Here is a 15,255-nt window from a genome sequence, read left to right on the forward strand (position 1 = left end):
GTTGGAGTGGATTTCTCCCCTACAAACGCCGTTTGTCGCTAAGTAGCCGACCCCAGATTCCCCAGTGTATGCCACGTGGTCTAGGTCAACCAGCGCCGCCTTACATGACGGAGGTCAACTACTAAGCCACGCCTACCTCCGCTATTTAAGACCTGACCTCGTAGTGACCTCTCTCTTTTCTACCGACACCAACCAGCAAGCAACACCTCCTCCGCCGCTGCCTGGCGGCCCTCGCTCCGCCGGCGAGCATGGCGACCCACAAGCTGGTCCTCCTCTGAGCACCCTCACCAACCAGCTCTCTCTACCCAACGCTTGTAACCACGCTGCCACTTCCCAGCACCAAGCTGCATTGTACATCAATACAACATGTATACAGAGAGCACATTGTGAGTTTCCTTTCTCCATCCCATCCTGAAAGTGAACAAACATCACATGACCCCACAAATGGTGACCCCCGGAGATTCCCACTCACACAGGATGGAGGAGAAACCGATCACTCTCAGTCTTCAAGCAACATGGAAGACTGGCTTATCACCAGAGAGCAGCTCTCATCGGCTCTACAGCTACTGTCTCTACACCGCAGGTTAGACACCCTAGAGCAGCTCTGCGACTCTAAGCAGACAGCCGCTCCTCTTCCTGCCCCAAGCACCACGTCCTACCGACCCCAACACACCCGTCCTGCCTCAGACGCCGCCCCGGCCCAGCAGTACCCATGCGCCTGAGTGCGGACCCACACCCCCCTCTTTTCTCCCTCAGGTACTCCCTGCTACTGTCCTGCACCCTGCTGCTGTCGTGGACCCAGCTGCTGTCACGAGCCCTCATCCGCTTCTGCTGACGCAGCCCCTGCTCCTGACCCAGGCCCACACACCCCAGCAGGCGCATCTGACGACTCTGTACCTGCCGTGAGGGAAGCACAACATTCATCGCCTCCACACAGCCTTTTTCTCCCTCTCTACTCCCACAGATATTGTGTATCTAGACAGTTGCCTCCATTAGCGGCCGGCTCATCCACGCCATCGCCGTTGTCTCACATGAGGCATGCACCGCCCGTTCTGCCTAACATGTGCCATGCAACCCTGCAGACAACAAGTCTCCTACACCGCCTGGAGGGAAGGAGGGAGTATTGTAGTGGATTTCTCCCCTACAAACGCTGTTTGTCGCTGAGTAGCCGACCCCACGAATTTCCCAGTGTATGCCTCATGGTCTAGGTCAACCAGCGCCGCCTTACATGACGGAGGTCAACTACTAAGCCACGCCTACCTCCGCTATTTAAGACCTGACCTAGTGGTGACCACTCTCTTTTCTACCGACACCAACCAGCAAGCAACACCTCCTCCGCTGCTGCCTGGCGGCCCTCGCTCCCGCCGGCGAGCATGGCGACCCACAAGCTGGTCCTCCTCTGAGCACCCTCACCAGCCAGCTCTCTCTACTCAACGCTTGTAACCATGCTGCCTTCCCAGCACCAAGCTGCATTGTACATCCAATACAACATGTATACAGAGAGCACATTGTGAGTTTCCTTTCTCCATCCCATCCTGAGTGTGAACCAAACATCACAGGACCCCACAGGGTTTCCTAATAATCCTGAAATCCATTTATTTTTATATTTTTTGCTAATAATCTGTAATATAAAATTAATTTTGATTTTTTTTACTAAACCTCCATTATTTGAACCTTTTGTTATTAAAATTTCTATAGCTAAGGTTAATTTCTTTAATATAAGTGTATCTTGAATTAACTACATGATAAATATTCTTTATATAACTATTATTCTTTATCATTATTACTTTATTATTATTAAAAATTATTATTATTATTATCGTCTAACGAATCTCGAGAAATTTATCTTTGCAATCAATAATTCAAACAATTCTAAAACACTTTTCTTCTACAACGTTTCCCGCGCAAATATTCTATATTATGAGTATTGTTATTGTTATTGTTAGCCATTTTTAAAAGTGATACTCGGTTGGTTTATTTACTACTATGGTCACACCTTTAATCTCATTCAAAGTCATTTAATTCTTGCATTTAATCTCATTCAAAGTCATTTAAGTCGGCCATTTAATCTCATTCATAAACTGTTTATTTACATCCGTTTTCTGTTACAATAAGAGAGAATGGAGGTTAATTATGGGGAAACTTCTTTGCTCTTTATTAAGGGGATTAGCCCACCCAGGCACAGGTCACCGAGCTACATCGGTGCCTGGGGGACTAAAAATAAATAAACAAATAAATAAATAAATAATTTATATGAAATTTAACAGAAATGGACAAAATTAAACAAATCAAGAGCGAGAAACAATATATGCAGTACGTATGTTGGTTTGTCAAAGAAAGAGAAACAATTGAGACCCTGCAATTATGTACAGTAAATGAGATAGAAAGTCAGATAAGCAATCTTGGACTTGGTCACAGTTTTTGTGATGCCATGTGGCAACAGGTTCTACCATTAGACAACACGTTGTGCTTCCAACATCTTCCCAGGTGGTAGTACCGGTTGTAAGATATAACAATTAATTTACTTTAGTGTGCTTTATTTTATCCTCTTTGCCACTGATCGGCCTGTTAGCCGCTTGAGAGGTTGGTCACGTCTCTGTGACCTACTGACCTGTCAGCCCTTTAATCCTGAGAATAACTCCACAAACACCATTTAAAACCAGCGCTTCAATACTACACATAAAAGACTTATTGTATCCTAAAAATATGAAATTGGTGTTTATTTAGTTATATCTTATTAATATACTTCTTTTTTACATTTAGGGAGCTCACCAACTACCCTTCACCGCTGTTTAATAGGCTGTATATTTTCAGCCATTGAGTTTGTTTACAAATATTGATTACCCTTCACATCTACTGAAGAATAGTCTTTAAATAAATAGTATCACATGCCCTTAGAAGTAAATTAATAAATATTTGCATTTTTATTAAGATAAATATTTAATGTTATACAAAAATACTTGTAAAATGACTTAATAGGAATGAGTCAGTGTATGGAGGTGACACAGGCGTCTTCCTCGCCACGTCTCCCAAGTAACACTAACACATATCTTCTTCCCCACGTCCACCAAGTAACACTTAACACATATCTTCCTCCCCACGTCCACCAAGTAACACTTAACACATATCTTCCTCCCCACGTCTCCCAAGGAACACTTAACACGACATGGAGGCCAGACCGAGCTTGGTGGTCCTTTCTACACATGATAAAGATATGTCCAGTATAGTGAAAGGTGAGTCTGGTTATCTTTTGTTCTTAAGAGGATAAAACTAAAACTAAACTAAGTGTCAAATGGTCTTTAATCATGTCAGGGAGGTTGATATATGTCCAATATAGTGAAAGGTGAGTCTGGTTATCTTTTGTTCTTAAGAGGATAAAACTAAAACTAAACTAAGTGTCAAATGGTCTTTAATCATATGAGGGAGGTTGATATTTTATAATAATAAAATAATATTTATTCTGTAAAATAATCAAGCAGGTTTACAATTAGATAAACGTGTATATAAACTATATAGTTATGTAGTTCAGTAGGAATATAGACAATATAGGTATACAGTGCAAGGGGGTCCGACTAATTACCCAAATGTAGCCAAATACAGTATAGCCGGAATGAAGTCAAATGATGGTCGTACAAGCATAATTCGGGCTGTGAATCACTTCTCGATTATTATTTGGTGTCATAAAGTAAAAAAAAATTGGTAAACTTAATTTAATCTTGAGTTGTGTTAGGTTAGGTTAGGTTAGGTTAGGTTAGATTAGATTAGATTAGATTAGATTAGATTAGGTTAGGTTAGGTTAGGTTAGGTACATGCACTTGATCTATTAACTCAGATTAAATTAAGTTTACCAATTTTTTGTGACTTTCTGACACCAAATACTAGTCGAGAAGTGATTGGCAGTCCGATTTATTCATGTAGGACCATCATTTGACTTCATTGTGGCTACATTTGGGTACATTTGGGTAATTAGTCGGACCGAACCTAACCGAACCGAACCAAACCTAACCAAACCTAACCTAACCTAACCAAACCTAACCTAACCTACCCTACCCTACCCTACCCTAACCTACCCTACCCTAACCTACCCTACCCTACCCTAACCTAACCTATAGTAATAGGTATATTGAAAACAAACAAAAGATGTGGGGCAATTTAAAACAATAATACCTCCTTGACATTTATTTCTGTAATACCTTGATTTTCTCACATAAACCATCCACTCTTAACTAATGTACAGATTTTATAATGTACAAAATTTTGAAATAATTTTTTTATAGAACAACTGCACTAAATGTGATCTCCCCAGTGTTTGTTGAATCACTTCTGGCATTTCAGAATAGGATTTAATTTCTACATCACAATTTGTATGATCACGGGTGCAAAATACTATACAGTTATTTTTCTTTTAGGTATTTTAGAAGTGGAGTGTGTTCCAGAACCTAGTCTAATATTGGATGAAATTAAATGCTGGCAGTGGGATATGGACAACAAATACTACACAGCGTCAGTTCAACTTGCAGCTGTCTCACGGCCGGACTGTAGTTTGTCGTGGATCCTAAAACACGGTGAAGCGCTGCTGGTGTACTGTGACTCATCGCAGGTTAGTAATTGTATTATTGTACTTGTCTGGAGGAGTGATTGATCATGTACAAAAAACTCGTGCTAAAGAGAATGATCTATAACTTCTCATTTATTTCTTTTCACCTTCTCAATTAATTTCAGAGTAAGTTTCTAGAAAACAGTATTGTGTATTTAAAGTTATCTTTATGCTGTATAATCTCAGATATCAAAATGAATTGGACACGATAGAGATTGAGTGAGTATAGCAAGGCTGCCTACTTTCTTTTAATTTTTGAGAGAGAAACTACTATTTATTGCGTGTGCATTTAGTCTGATGTTCCAAGATATGTATACTGTACTTAAGGGTCTTAATTAAAAAAAAAAAAAAAAATCTGTCATTGGAAGCACATCCCTCCAGACCCTAATAGAAGTGCTTGTATTTACCCAGCAAATTTTCTATTGATACCTATGTCTTCAGCTCTTTAAAACTCTTAGTGGTTGTCATGCTGGAACTGTTTGCAGGTGGTTTGTTCTTTTCTTTACATCCAGTTTCTGTTTCATCAGTCCTAAGTGTAGAGGGATAATGACCAAAGTGAAACACAAAGCTCTTAGCCTGATTTACTCATGGATGTCATTGGATTAGATCAAGTTCAGAGGGTCACTACCATTAAAATGTTTGTGTTCGAGATATTTCAAGACTTGGTGAATGAATATTGATTAAATTTCCAGACTATGCACCACATACCCATACAGAGGTCTATAGATCTGACTAACTTTAGATCATGGATGAAAGTTTTAGGTTAAAATGTCATTATTACTTATTCAGTATCATTTAAGGATACTGTACCTGAAATGTAGTTTATATAATTTTTTACTCTTAATTCTCCATATGAAGACTTTCTGTTCTATGAATCTGCCTGATTGTATCATACAGGTTGTACCTCTCTAGTCCGGCATTCTGTGATACAGAAACTCCCGTGGTCCGGAACTATTTTAGTTTGTCCAATAGGTAGATAGGCAGCTTTTTTTTTTTTTTTTTTTACTTATCTGAATTATTATTATTACAGGAGTATTAAATTTTCGCCCCTCAGGCCCCAATGTGGGTCAGTGACCTATGCCTGGGTGGGCTAATCCCCGTTAAAAAAAACAACAAAGCCGCGGGAAATTAAGGTTTGTTTACATCCTGCAGTTCGGCTGCTCTCTCTCTCTCTCTGCTTATCTATACAGACTATACGGAGTACTGTACAACATTTAACCCTTCAATATATACGAGCAGTAAATAAATGTTGCTTTCATATTCTTATGTAGAGTAATGACAATATGTTTTCACGTGTGCGCACTTACATACGCGGAGTCTCACTGTTTTTCTTTACCATTAATGGTTACCTACTTATATTGTTCCATTTATTAACATTAAATAACATTACTTCAAACAACCATATTAATTTTTTTACATTAATTTTACCACAGCTACAATCAGGGTCTTATTTTCTTCAGTTTTATATGTAGAACCAATCAGTCACTGGTTTTGTAAGCATTAACGAAAACAATGCCGGCAGCCGTCTCGTCTCCTCGTGTGTTTTAATATTCCACGTGTTATTAATGAATTGTATTGTTTATTTTGCACACACAAACATTAATTCAATAAAAAAAAATTCAGGAACATTAATTAAAATATATATGAACGGTAAATAAGTGTTGTTTTCATATTCTTATGTAGAGTAATGACAATATGTTTTCACATGTGCTCACTTTCATACGTGATCTCTCTTTTTTTCTTTACCATTATCGTTAGCTACTTCTATTGTTCCATTTATTAACATTAAATAACATTACTTAAAATAACCATATTAATTTTACTACAGCTACAACCAGGGTCTTATTTTCTTCAGTTTTATATGTAGAACCAGTCAGTCACTGGTTTTGTAAACAGCGAAAACAAAGCCGTCTCGTCTCCTCGTGTGTTTTAATATTCTACGTATTATTAATGAATTGCATTGCTCATTTTGCATACATAAACATTAATTCAATCAAAAAGACATTCAGTAATAAACAGTGGCGTGTCGTGAGAAAATGCTAGGGTAAGCAAATGACGCTTTCTTACTTGTAAAGTCACGAGATCTAAAAGAATTCTTTAGTAGATCACATACAGTCTGTGATCTAAAGAATTCTTTAAGATCTCGTGACTTTACAAGTAAGAAAGCGTCATTTGCTTACCCTAGCATTTTCTCACGACACGCCACTGGTAATAAACAATAATGAGTCCTTTGTACATAAGAGAAATGACGCTGTTTACACGATTGTGCACGTCTGAACGTTGGTGAGCCGTTCAAACCCGTCGAAATTCTAGTTTCCGCAGTCAAAATTTATATATTTTTTTGTGTGTGTGTTCCAATAAAAATCGTTGAATTAAAAACTCGCAAAATTTGAGAAGCTACTGTACGACATTTAACCCTTCAATATGTCTTCAAAGAGACCATGAAACAGAGAAAGTGGTGCTAGTGCTTCCAAGCGTAAGCACAAGTCACTATCTATCCAGGAAACGGGTGAATTTCCATGGTCTGGCACCGGTCAGGTCCCGAGGTTGCCGGACAAGAGAGGTACAACCTGTATTAGAAACATTTCCACTCTTTCAAGGTACCGGAATGACATTATAAAAGGACAATCGGCTTAAATGGGCAAGTGAAATGATTAATAGATGACGTGCATGAATTGCATTTTATTGTATTTCATTATGTTAAGTCATTTGGGGTTTATTGGTTTGCTTGTCCATCCGTCTGTCTGTCGATCTGTCTGTGTTCCATTTTTATATACAGTATACTGTATTGTGTGTAAGGCTAAAGAATGGCTGAGTAGACTTAAAGAATACGTAAATAACTTGAACTTCATGGAAAATTCTTGATCTGAATATGTCTTACAGGTCTTGGGTCTAAAGGTCACAAGGTCTCTTGTATGAAAAAGGTATATCTGGCTGTGGCACTTTGCTACCAGTGTGTCAAGAGAATTAAGTGAGAAGTGTTCAGTGTGGAACAAAATAATGACTTAAGGCAGAACAGGAGGAAGTAGGCATAGAATGTATTTTGTTGAGGGTAAAAATAAATAAATTGATTAAAGAGAACTAGAAAAAAAAGATCTATGTGTTGTGGTTGACTGAATTTTTGTTTTAACGTTGTGAAAATGATAAAGTTTACAAAGTGAGCCAGATGATGGGTCTAATGTAGCAAAGTTAAGTCAGTTTTCTCACACTTGGATATGTCTGTCCAAGGAGCTCAATAATGAATACAGTAATTAATGTACTGTACAGCATTTCATTCTATACAGTATTTTTAGGACTTAACTTTTCTCTGTTCTGGTTCGTGTCCATTCCCTGGTCTCCTCTTTTTATAATTGTTGTTCTTTTTGGTAAAAATTTATCAAGTAGTCATAATGTTAACTGGCATAAACATCACAATCTGAATATTTTTTGCTTTGAAATTAATGGAATATTTTGATACTTGTTACTTAATACAGTATTATCTCTCTTTTACAGACAGATGTTTTGGAGAGATTAAATGGTTTATTGGAAAATGTTGGGGACTTTGAGCCAGAAGTACAGTTGCTGGTGTGTGATGCGTGTACCTCTGAGGAAGGTAACAGTGGACTGTCAAGGTTGAATGGTAAGTTTTGTAGGTTTATGTCTAATATAAATAATGGTGTGACACAAACAAAAGCTGTAACACCAGAAACTTGATGCTCAACACAACAATACTAGTTGACCACTTAACAATACTGTACATTACATGTACATGTAATATCTCCGTAAGCCAGAATCCCTCAAACCCGGAACTCTCCGATAGCCGGAAATGAAATTTTCTGAGGGGCACATTTTCCTGAAAGTACCGAAAAAAATCCCGATACCCGGAAAATTCCGGGGATGGGGGAGTTGTTTCCGGGTTTGAGAGATGAAAATCATACGCATTTTCTGGAAATTCCGAGAATACCCCAAAAATCTTTTGTTCCCGGAAGTGCTCTGCACCAATTGTTCCAGCTAACGGGGATATCACTGTACTGTAGAAGCACTGTGAACATTGTTTTGTTCATTAATAAGTGTGAAAACCAATGCACTTCCATACTGGGGCATATAAAGTAACACGTAAAATTCGTCATATGTAATAGTGTTCAACTCTAAGGTGGAGGAAAATATGCTGCCACATTAACTGCCTTGGTTTTCTGGTTTTCTTTATTCATTATTTTTATTTGTCATTAAAAATCTGTGTTGTATTTAATAAGGTGAATTTTATTTTCAGCCCAACAGTGGTGTATCAGCAATGGATGGGAACTCATAGAACTGAATCCAGTTGTAAATGAATCTGAAGACTCTGATACAGAAGATGATTTCCCCGAGAGTTGGGGATTCAAGAGAATTCGTCAGGCTCTTCATGCCCATACTTGGTCCAACCTGAATATGAAGGGTAAGAACTCCCTAAAACACCAGCTCATAAACCCATGTGATGAAGGCAAGATCTCTGGGATTAATTGTCATCTCTTCAATATCAATGAATTGTTTAATTAGAAGAATCATTCAGTTACTTAATTCAGTTTTTGGACCTTTGTAATTTTTACTGACCATCCTCATGGCACTGATCCTATGCAAGTATTCCAGTAACTTCATTGACCCACACCATACCATATGGTCAAGCCTTCGTACATTATTACGTTAGCAGTGGTTACCTGGTAAATGGACTTATTAGAATGAGCATATCATTGGCAGTTTTATCTTATGTATTTCAAAATTTGAAAATAAAAATACAGTTATATCTATGTTAGCTGGAATCCCTCTTAGCCGGAACTCTCTGATATCCGGAATTGAAATTTGCTCAGAATTTTCCGGAAAATTCCGGGTTTGGGAACGATTTTCTGAGGGTCACATTTTTGGGAAAATTCTGAGAAAATTTTCTCGGTACCTGAAAAATTTCACCGGTGGGGGATTTTTCCTGGTTTGAGAGAGTCGTCTCGTTGCTTGGAAATCTCTTATTCCTGGAAGTGCTCTGCACCAATTGTTCCGGATATCACTGAAGTGAAATTTCACGGAATAAAGTAGAATGGGACCAGTTTACTTTCCTACACAGTACTGTACTTGTTTAGAGATGTTACTTTGCACTATTCATCAATGGTGTATCTGTTGTAAAATTGTATAACCAGTGACAAATAGATACTGTACATTGTTTCTTATCTCAAATCTAAACATTTCTCATAATGATAAATATCATATAGATTAAGGAGACATTTTATCAGAATTAGTGCTAATATCAACGATCATAAACCACACATATATAAGAGCAGTAGCTGGAGGATCTGTTCTCATAATACCACCTTCCACCACCCTATCCTTATACTATGCATGGCAGATCAGCCAACAGGGTTTTGCAGTGTTAGGTGTGACTTTGAGCTCTTGTCATGATCTCGTTTTATGTTACATTTACAGTTTAGATATACAGTACAGTACAGTATATAATATCTGCTTATAAGATGCAAGGAGTTGGAGATTTCTTTTGATAATTGGCCCTGTTTTCAAGACATTTCATTTCGATTTTCTTTATTCACTCAATGTTTCATTTACAACTTAAATTTTTTTTTAAATACAGGTATATTGTATGTAGTACATCTTAGGCTGCACCTTTCTTCAACTTTACTTTTGATCAGTTTATTAAAGGCCATTACCTAAAATGTTCAATAAAAGTGTCTAGTCTCACATAGACAGTGTTCATTTGTATTTAGGTTTGTGTTAAAACTCAGAGAGTTATATAGTATTGTTTTGAACTTAATTTTTATTCATTATCATTTCATTGATTAAATTTATATTCATTATCATTTCATTGATTAAAATGTTTCATGTCATTATTTTATAAGTAGTACAGTACAGTGCTGTTGTAAAATAGTCTTATAATATGCTGTGTGTGAATCACAAATGGGTTGTCTACATAAGAAAAGGAGTCATTCTCTTTCTAACTTATAAATATATTTGAAAGTTGGTTTAACTTATTATAATTATTGTAACAAGAGGTGCAGTATTTCTTTATTACTTGGTTGTGATCCTTCCCCACAAATTCAGATTGCCGTGGGAGCAGACTGAATGCAGTTCTTCAGGCTGTAGCTTCAATGGAGGACAAGACCAGTGACAGTGTCCATGAAACAGATGAAGTATTGTATTCAAGATTGGCTGATATGACAGTCAGTGATGGTAAGAATGAATCCTCCTCCACTGGGACTACATTGCAAAACAATAATATGCAAAATAATGAGTTAGGTCAGTATAGTATAAATTTTGTACCATTTGAAAGATACAATAATTGGTGTAGCAGTAGGTATCAAGTTAATCATTCTGTCTCTTATATATATACAGTACAATCAAGGTGTCTTCCTCATATCTGAAGGTTGGTGGCCATGACCCTCCTTTCCAGAATTTGTATCTCTTGGGGAACCACAGCTGTTAGTGTCATTCATCCATCCCAGCCTCTGCCTCCCTCTGCTTCTTCTACTCATGTATACATTATTATATCCACCTTTAATCCTCTCTTCCTTATTTATATTTCCACAGTACAGGGAGTCCACATTATTCATATACCTGCTACTCATGTACTGTATTCACTTTTACGTAAAGCAGTTTTTACTACCCAAATATTATTATAAGTACTGTACGCCATACTTGGTTATATGTATACAGTAATCCTGGATTATTTGAGTATTTCATTTTACACCTTCAGCAATTCGTGGGAGGCAATAAAATATTAAATATAAATAATACTGTATATACTGTACAATAATTCAAAATATCTGCTAGCAAGGAAACTGTGTTTTCTTCTTTTACTTTTTTCTTTTTTACTTTTATCCTCTTTGCCCCTGATAGCCTCGGTAGTAGTTTCAGCAGTCAGTCACGTCTCTGTTATGCACTGGTGGCAAGTACTGGGCATGTACTGGCTCCAGAATGTATTTCTACCTGCTCCAATGTTGGTCAGATCTGGTCTTAAAAAGAGCTCACACTCGGTGTTGTCATAACACTCACTGGCAGATTGTTCCTAGTGTTCACAATTCTTTCTGCAAAAAAGTTTGCCATCACAATTTTCTGAATTTGTGGCTTCTTCAACCTTAAGCTGTGACACTTAGTGGGGTGGACATCTGGCAGCTCCAGGTATAAGCATTCGACCGAGTAATTACCGTGGAGGTGTTTATAGAGTTCTATTAAGTCACCCCTTACATGCCTATAGTATAACCTAGGCAACTGCACGTGTTCTAATTTCTCTGGGTAACAGAGGTGCCGTAGTGCAGGCACCAGTCTGGTGACCCTCCTTTGGACATTTTCAATCTACTGACAGTCTCTCGCTTATCTCGGAAACCAGATGGGGTGACAGTATTCCAGATGGGGAAGCACCTCGCTCTTGAAGAGCATTACAAGGGACAGATTGTCTAGATATCTGAACAATCATTTTATAAGACCCACTAGCTTAGTTGCTCGATTCATCCTTCTTTTTACAATTGTCTGAGTATTTAAGTGAGGAATAAAATAAAGTAAATAATTCGTAAGACACCATTTTTTCTCACTTTAACACCAATTTCTTCATTTCAAAAACCTTGTTAATAAAGTATTGGTCTCCTTGAGACTGAACAACTGCTTTCTGTTGCAATTGTCCACACTCAAGGTGTGTTATTTATGTCATAGTGCTGGGAGGTGGTTTACTATCAGGTGTTGTGCCACTGCTCATGTACTTCTCCACCACGGGATGCATGAACAGTCCACTGTTTCCTGTGTGTTCCAACATGAGTTATGGATATCGAGTACTGTACTGCAATCATATATCATTAACTTTATTCATTACTGTACACTTCATATTAATATTAATAGAAGTTTATTTATTTATTGGTGTATAGTACTTATATGATTAATACTTGTTTCTGTAATCAAACTTAACTAAATTGGAACCCGATACTCCCTCCCCTGTATCACATTGATTTATATAGAAAATATTGCTGTTTTTTCATTGGGACTTTTAGAAATGGAACCCAAATTAATAATGAGGTCTCTGTGTACTGTATCTTATTTTTCTTAGTATATAACTGTTCAATGTTTTGGTCATTGGTTTAGCCCATACTGTATTGGTACTTCATCATTTGTTTTTATTAGAATAACTTATCATTAACAATCCCCTGCAACAATGTATGCAGTACAATATTTCAAAGGCTTCTTACCTTCTTCTGGTGTCTGCTGATTATGTTGGTCATACATGGCTTTTCAACAGCCTTCTCCCAACCTAACAGATCTCTATGATTGTGAAATATGTTTTTGTGTAACTTATTCTTGTTGTTTTAACTTCTTTTATTTATCATCACATAATATTCTACCTTTTTCATTTTCTTCTTGCCTTAAGATATATATTTTGGGAATAATTTCAACCTTGAAAAGAACCAACACTGTACTGTACTTCTATATACTTGTATATAGTGTATTAACTCTTTTACCTTCTACAGTTAATCAGTTCACTGGTTTTTGTAATATCTTCACTAACTACATTAAAAGTAACAGTACATTGTTACCTCTTTACCGGAATAATTGGTGAGCAGCCAATTCGGGATAGGGAATTTTTCTGTATAAAATATATGCGAAAAAGTACAGTAGTCCAATGCCGAACATTGTCTGGTAATTATGAAAAAGTTTGGTACAGTATTTTTAGTCTAGATAAAGTGTCACAAAACTAAATTTTTTTGTTTTATAAATTATAGTTTGGTAACACAAGACTTTATTAAACACTAAATATTATACATATTACATAAAAAATACGGTAACACATAGATATTGTACGAAAAGTAGTTCTATATTACATTAATAGCTCATCCTTGGCTGCTGGCTGATCAACTGTTTGTCTGTGTAAACAAATGACCAGGAATTTAATATGACACACTAACTTATTTGGAGTCGAGGAAGGAATTTTTCTTTTTTATGTGAAAATTTATTATTTTGCGATAATTTTTTATTATCCCGGCACCAAATAGCACATTTTCTTTATTTTTAAGTCACATTACAGAATTGTACTACAATATTATATTCGAATATTTTAGGAAGGGTTCAGTAGAAGGTTAGGTATACTGTCTAGGAATTTGGTATACAGAGCTAATACTGTAGTATCATCTATATCCTGAAGATACAGAACTTTCAAGTGCCCTCTCATACAGGTATATACTGTATACATCTGTGCAGTACAGTACTGTATACCGTATATATTAAAATATACACACATATGAGTGATATAATCGAGACTCTTGAAGATAAGCCCCAAGAGTTCACCTTAAGTTTAATCATCCTTAAAGTATCTGGGTGGACTAATGTTTAGGTAATCCATAAAGAATAAAATTATTAAAGGTACCACTCCTGCTTGACATGGGTAAGAATTAGATGTGGAATGATAATTGAGTGTGTAAGTGTATGGCAGTGTTAGTGTAGACCAGTGTGTTAGACAAGAAATATCATGTGATTCTTTCACTGGTGAATTTAAGGCCCCCGTGATTGAAAGGATTCTAATGAGGAGGTTATGTTGATAAAATGTTGAACTTTGTGAGTTTAGAGAAAACCCAAGTAAAATAAACAGTTAAGTATCTATTGTCCTTTAATACCAATAGTACAATATTCTTACTTGAAAAATTAAAACTTTTTCCTAAAATTTCCAGATGAATTAGTGGATCCAATCCAGCTTGGGAGTTGCCTTGAGGGAGAAGATAGTGATTTTGAAAACTTATTCTCCAATTTTGTGCATCTGAAGCGGACAGCAGCGACACTTCCTCCAAACCAACAGCGAGATTTTGCTGAAAAAGTATCATTGGCATTTTGGAAAATATTGGGAAGTGATGAGGATGAGGTTGATCGTTCTGATTCAGATTGAGTTGTTTATATTTCATTCATTCTTGTTTACTAGCACCTAGGCTAAGAGAGTTTAATGTTTACAGCAGACCACAACACCCTGCTACAGTACAGTTACAATCCAAAGTTTCGACACCCCCTCCATGGCTGGGTGTTCGCCGAGGCCAGCGTTGAGGTAGTGGACACCCAGCCAGGGGGTTGTCGAGTAGGGTGTTGAAACTTTGGATTGTGACTGTACCTCAGACTATGATGTATATGTTTGTATGTATCTGTTGTATTGTTTTGGAACCAGATGTAATATTGTTTGAGAAAATGAAGTTAAGATATGAGCATTTGTTTCTTTCTGGGTGTGTTCCAGTCACTACCTCAAGGTGTTCCACTCCTGAAACTGTCATTTTCTTATTAACTGAATTGTGGCATTGTTGCTGAAAGTGGGGTGTCTCTCATGAGAGAATGAGCAGCTGGGGTTTGAAATTTGAAGGATTTTGGGTCATTTTGAGATACTTTTAAGGGATAGATTGCAAGTTTCAAACAGGAATTTTAGTGCAGCTTTATTAACGACAGTATACACATATAAACATACACATGAGAGAAGCAAAGGTAATGAATTCTTTGAGTGTCTCAAAATCATCACCAACCCATCTAAGACATATTGGTACTGGTACTTGTTCTTGATATGAAGTGAGATTCAGATGTCCCAAAAACGGATATACAAACTGATGAAAAAGTGGGGTGGCCATAGCCTCTGCTAAAAAATAATAAGGAAAAGTCGTTTTTTATGGGGAATAGCCCACCCGGACACAGGTCAT

General features: G+C 37.1%; 1 protein-coding gene across 3 annotated transcripts; it reads left to right on the forward strand.

Moving 5' to 3' along the window:
- The first annotated feature begins 2,967 nt into the window (after positions 1-2,967).
- Positions 2,968-14,775, forward strand: LOC121861670 (alpha- and gamma-adaptin-binding protein p34-like). Of its 3 annotated transcripts, XM_042359564.1 has the most exons (7): positions 2,968-3,110; positions 3,150-3,233; positions 4,410-4,600; positions 8,090-8,216; positions 8,847-9,011; positions 10,652-10,846; positions 14,257-14,775. In XM_042359564.1, exons 2-7 carry the CDS (start codon positions 3,167-3,169, stop codon positions 14,466-14,468), a joined length of 957 nt encoding a protein of 318 aa, XP_042215498.1. In that variant the 5' UTR covers positions 2,968-3,110; positions 3,150-3,166; the 3' UTR covers positions 14,469-14,775. The 3 variants fall into 3 exon arrangements, with proteins under 3 accessions (XP_042215498.1, XP_042215497.1, XP_042215499.1); XM_042359563.1 differs by having other exon boundaries at positions 2,968-3,233; XM_042359565.1 differs by having other exon boundaries at positions 2,969-3,233; positions 10,652-10,780.
- The last annotated feature ends 480 nt before the right edge of the window (positions 14,776-15,255 follow it).

The sequence above is a fragment of the Homarus americanus genome, unplaced genomic scaffold, assembly GCF_018991925.1.
Source record: "Homarus americanus isolate GMGI-L3 unplaced genomic scaffold, GMGI_Hamer_2.0 scaffold56662, whole genome shotgun sequence".
In the NCBI taxonomy this organism is placed as follows: domain Eukaryota; kingdom Metazoa; phylum Arthropoda; class Malacostraca; order Decapoda; family Nephropidae; genus Homarus; species Homarus americanus.

Coding starts and splice junctions, on each gene's coding strand:
- LOC121861670 (XM_042359563.1), top strand. CDS start 3,167: ATGGAGGCCAGACCGAGCTTGGTGGTCCTTTCTACACATGATAAAGAT. Junction 8,217..8,846: donor TGGACTGTCAAGGTTGAATG/GTAAGTTTTGTA, acceptor TTTTATTTTCAG/CCCAACAGTGGTGTATCAGC. Junction 9,012..10,651: donor GTCCAACCTGAATATGAAGG/GTAAGAACTCCC, acceptor CCACAAATTCAG/ATTGCCGTGGGAGCAGACTG.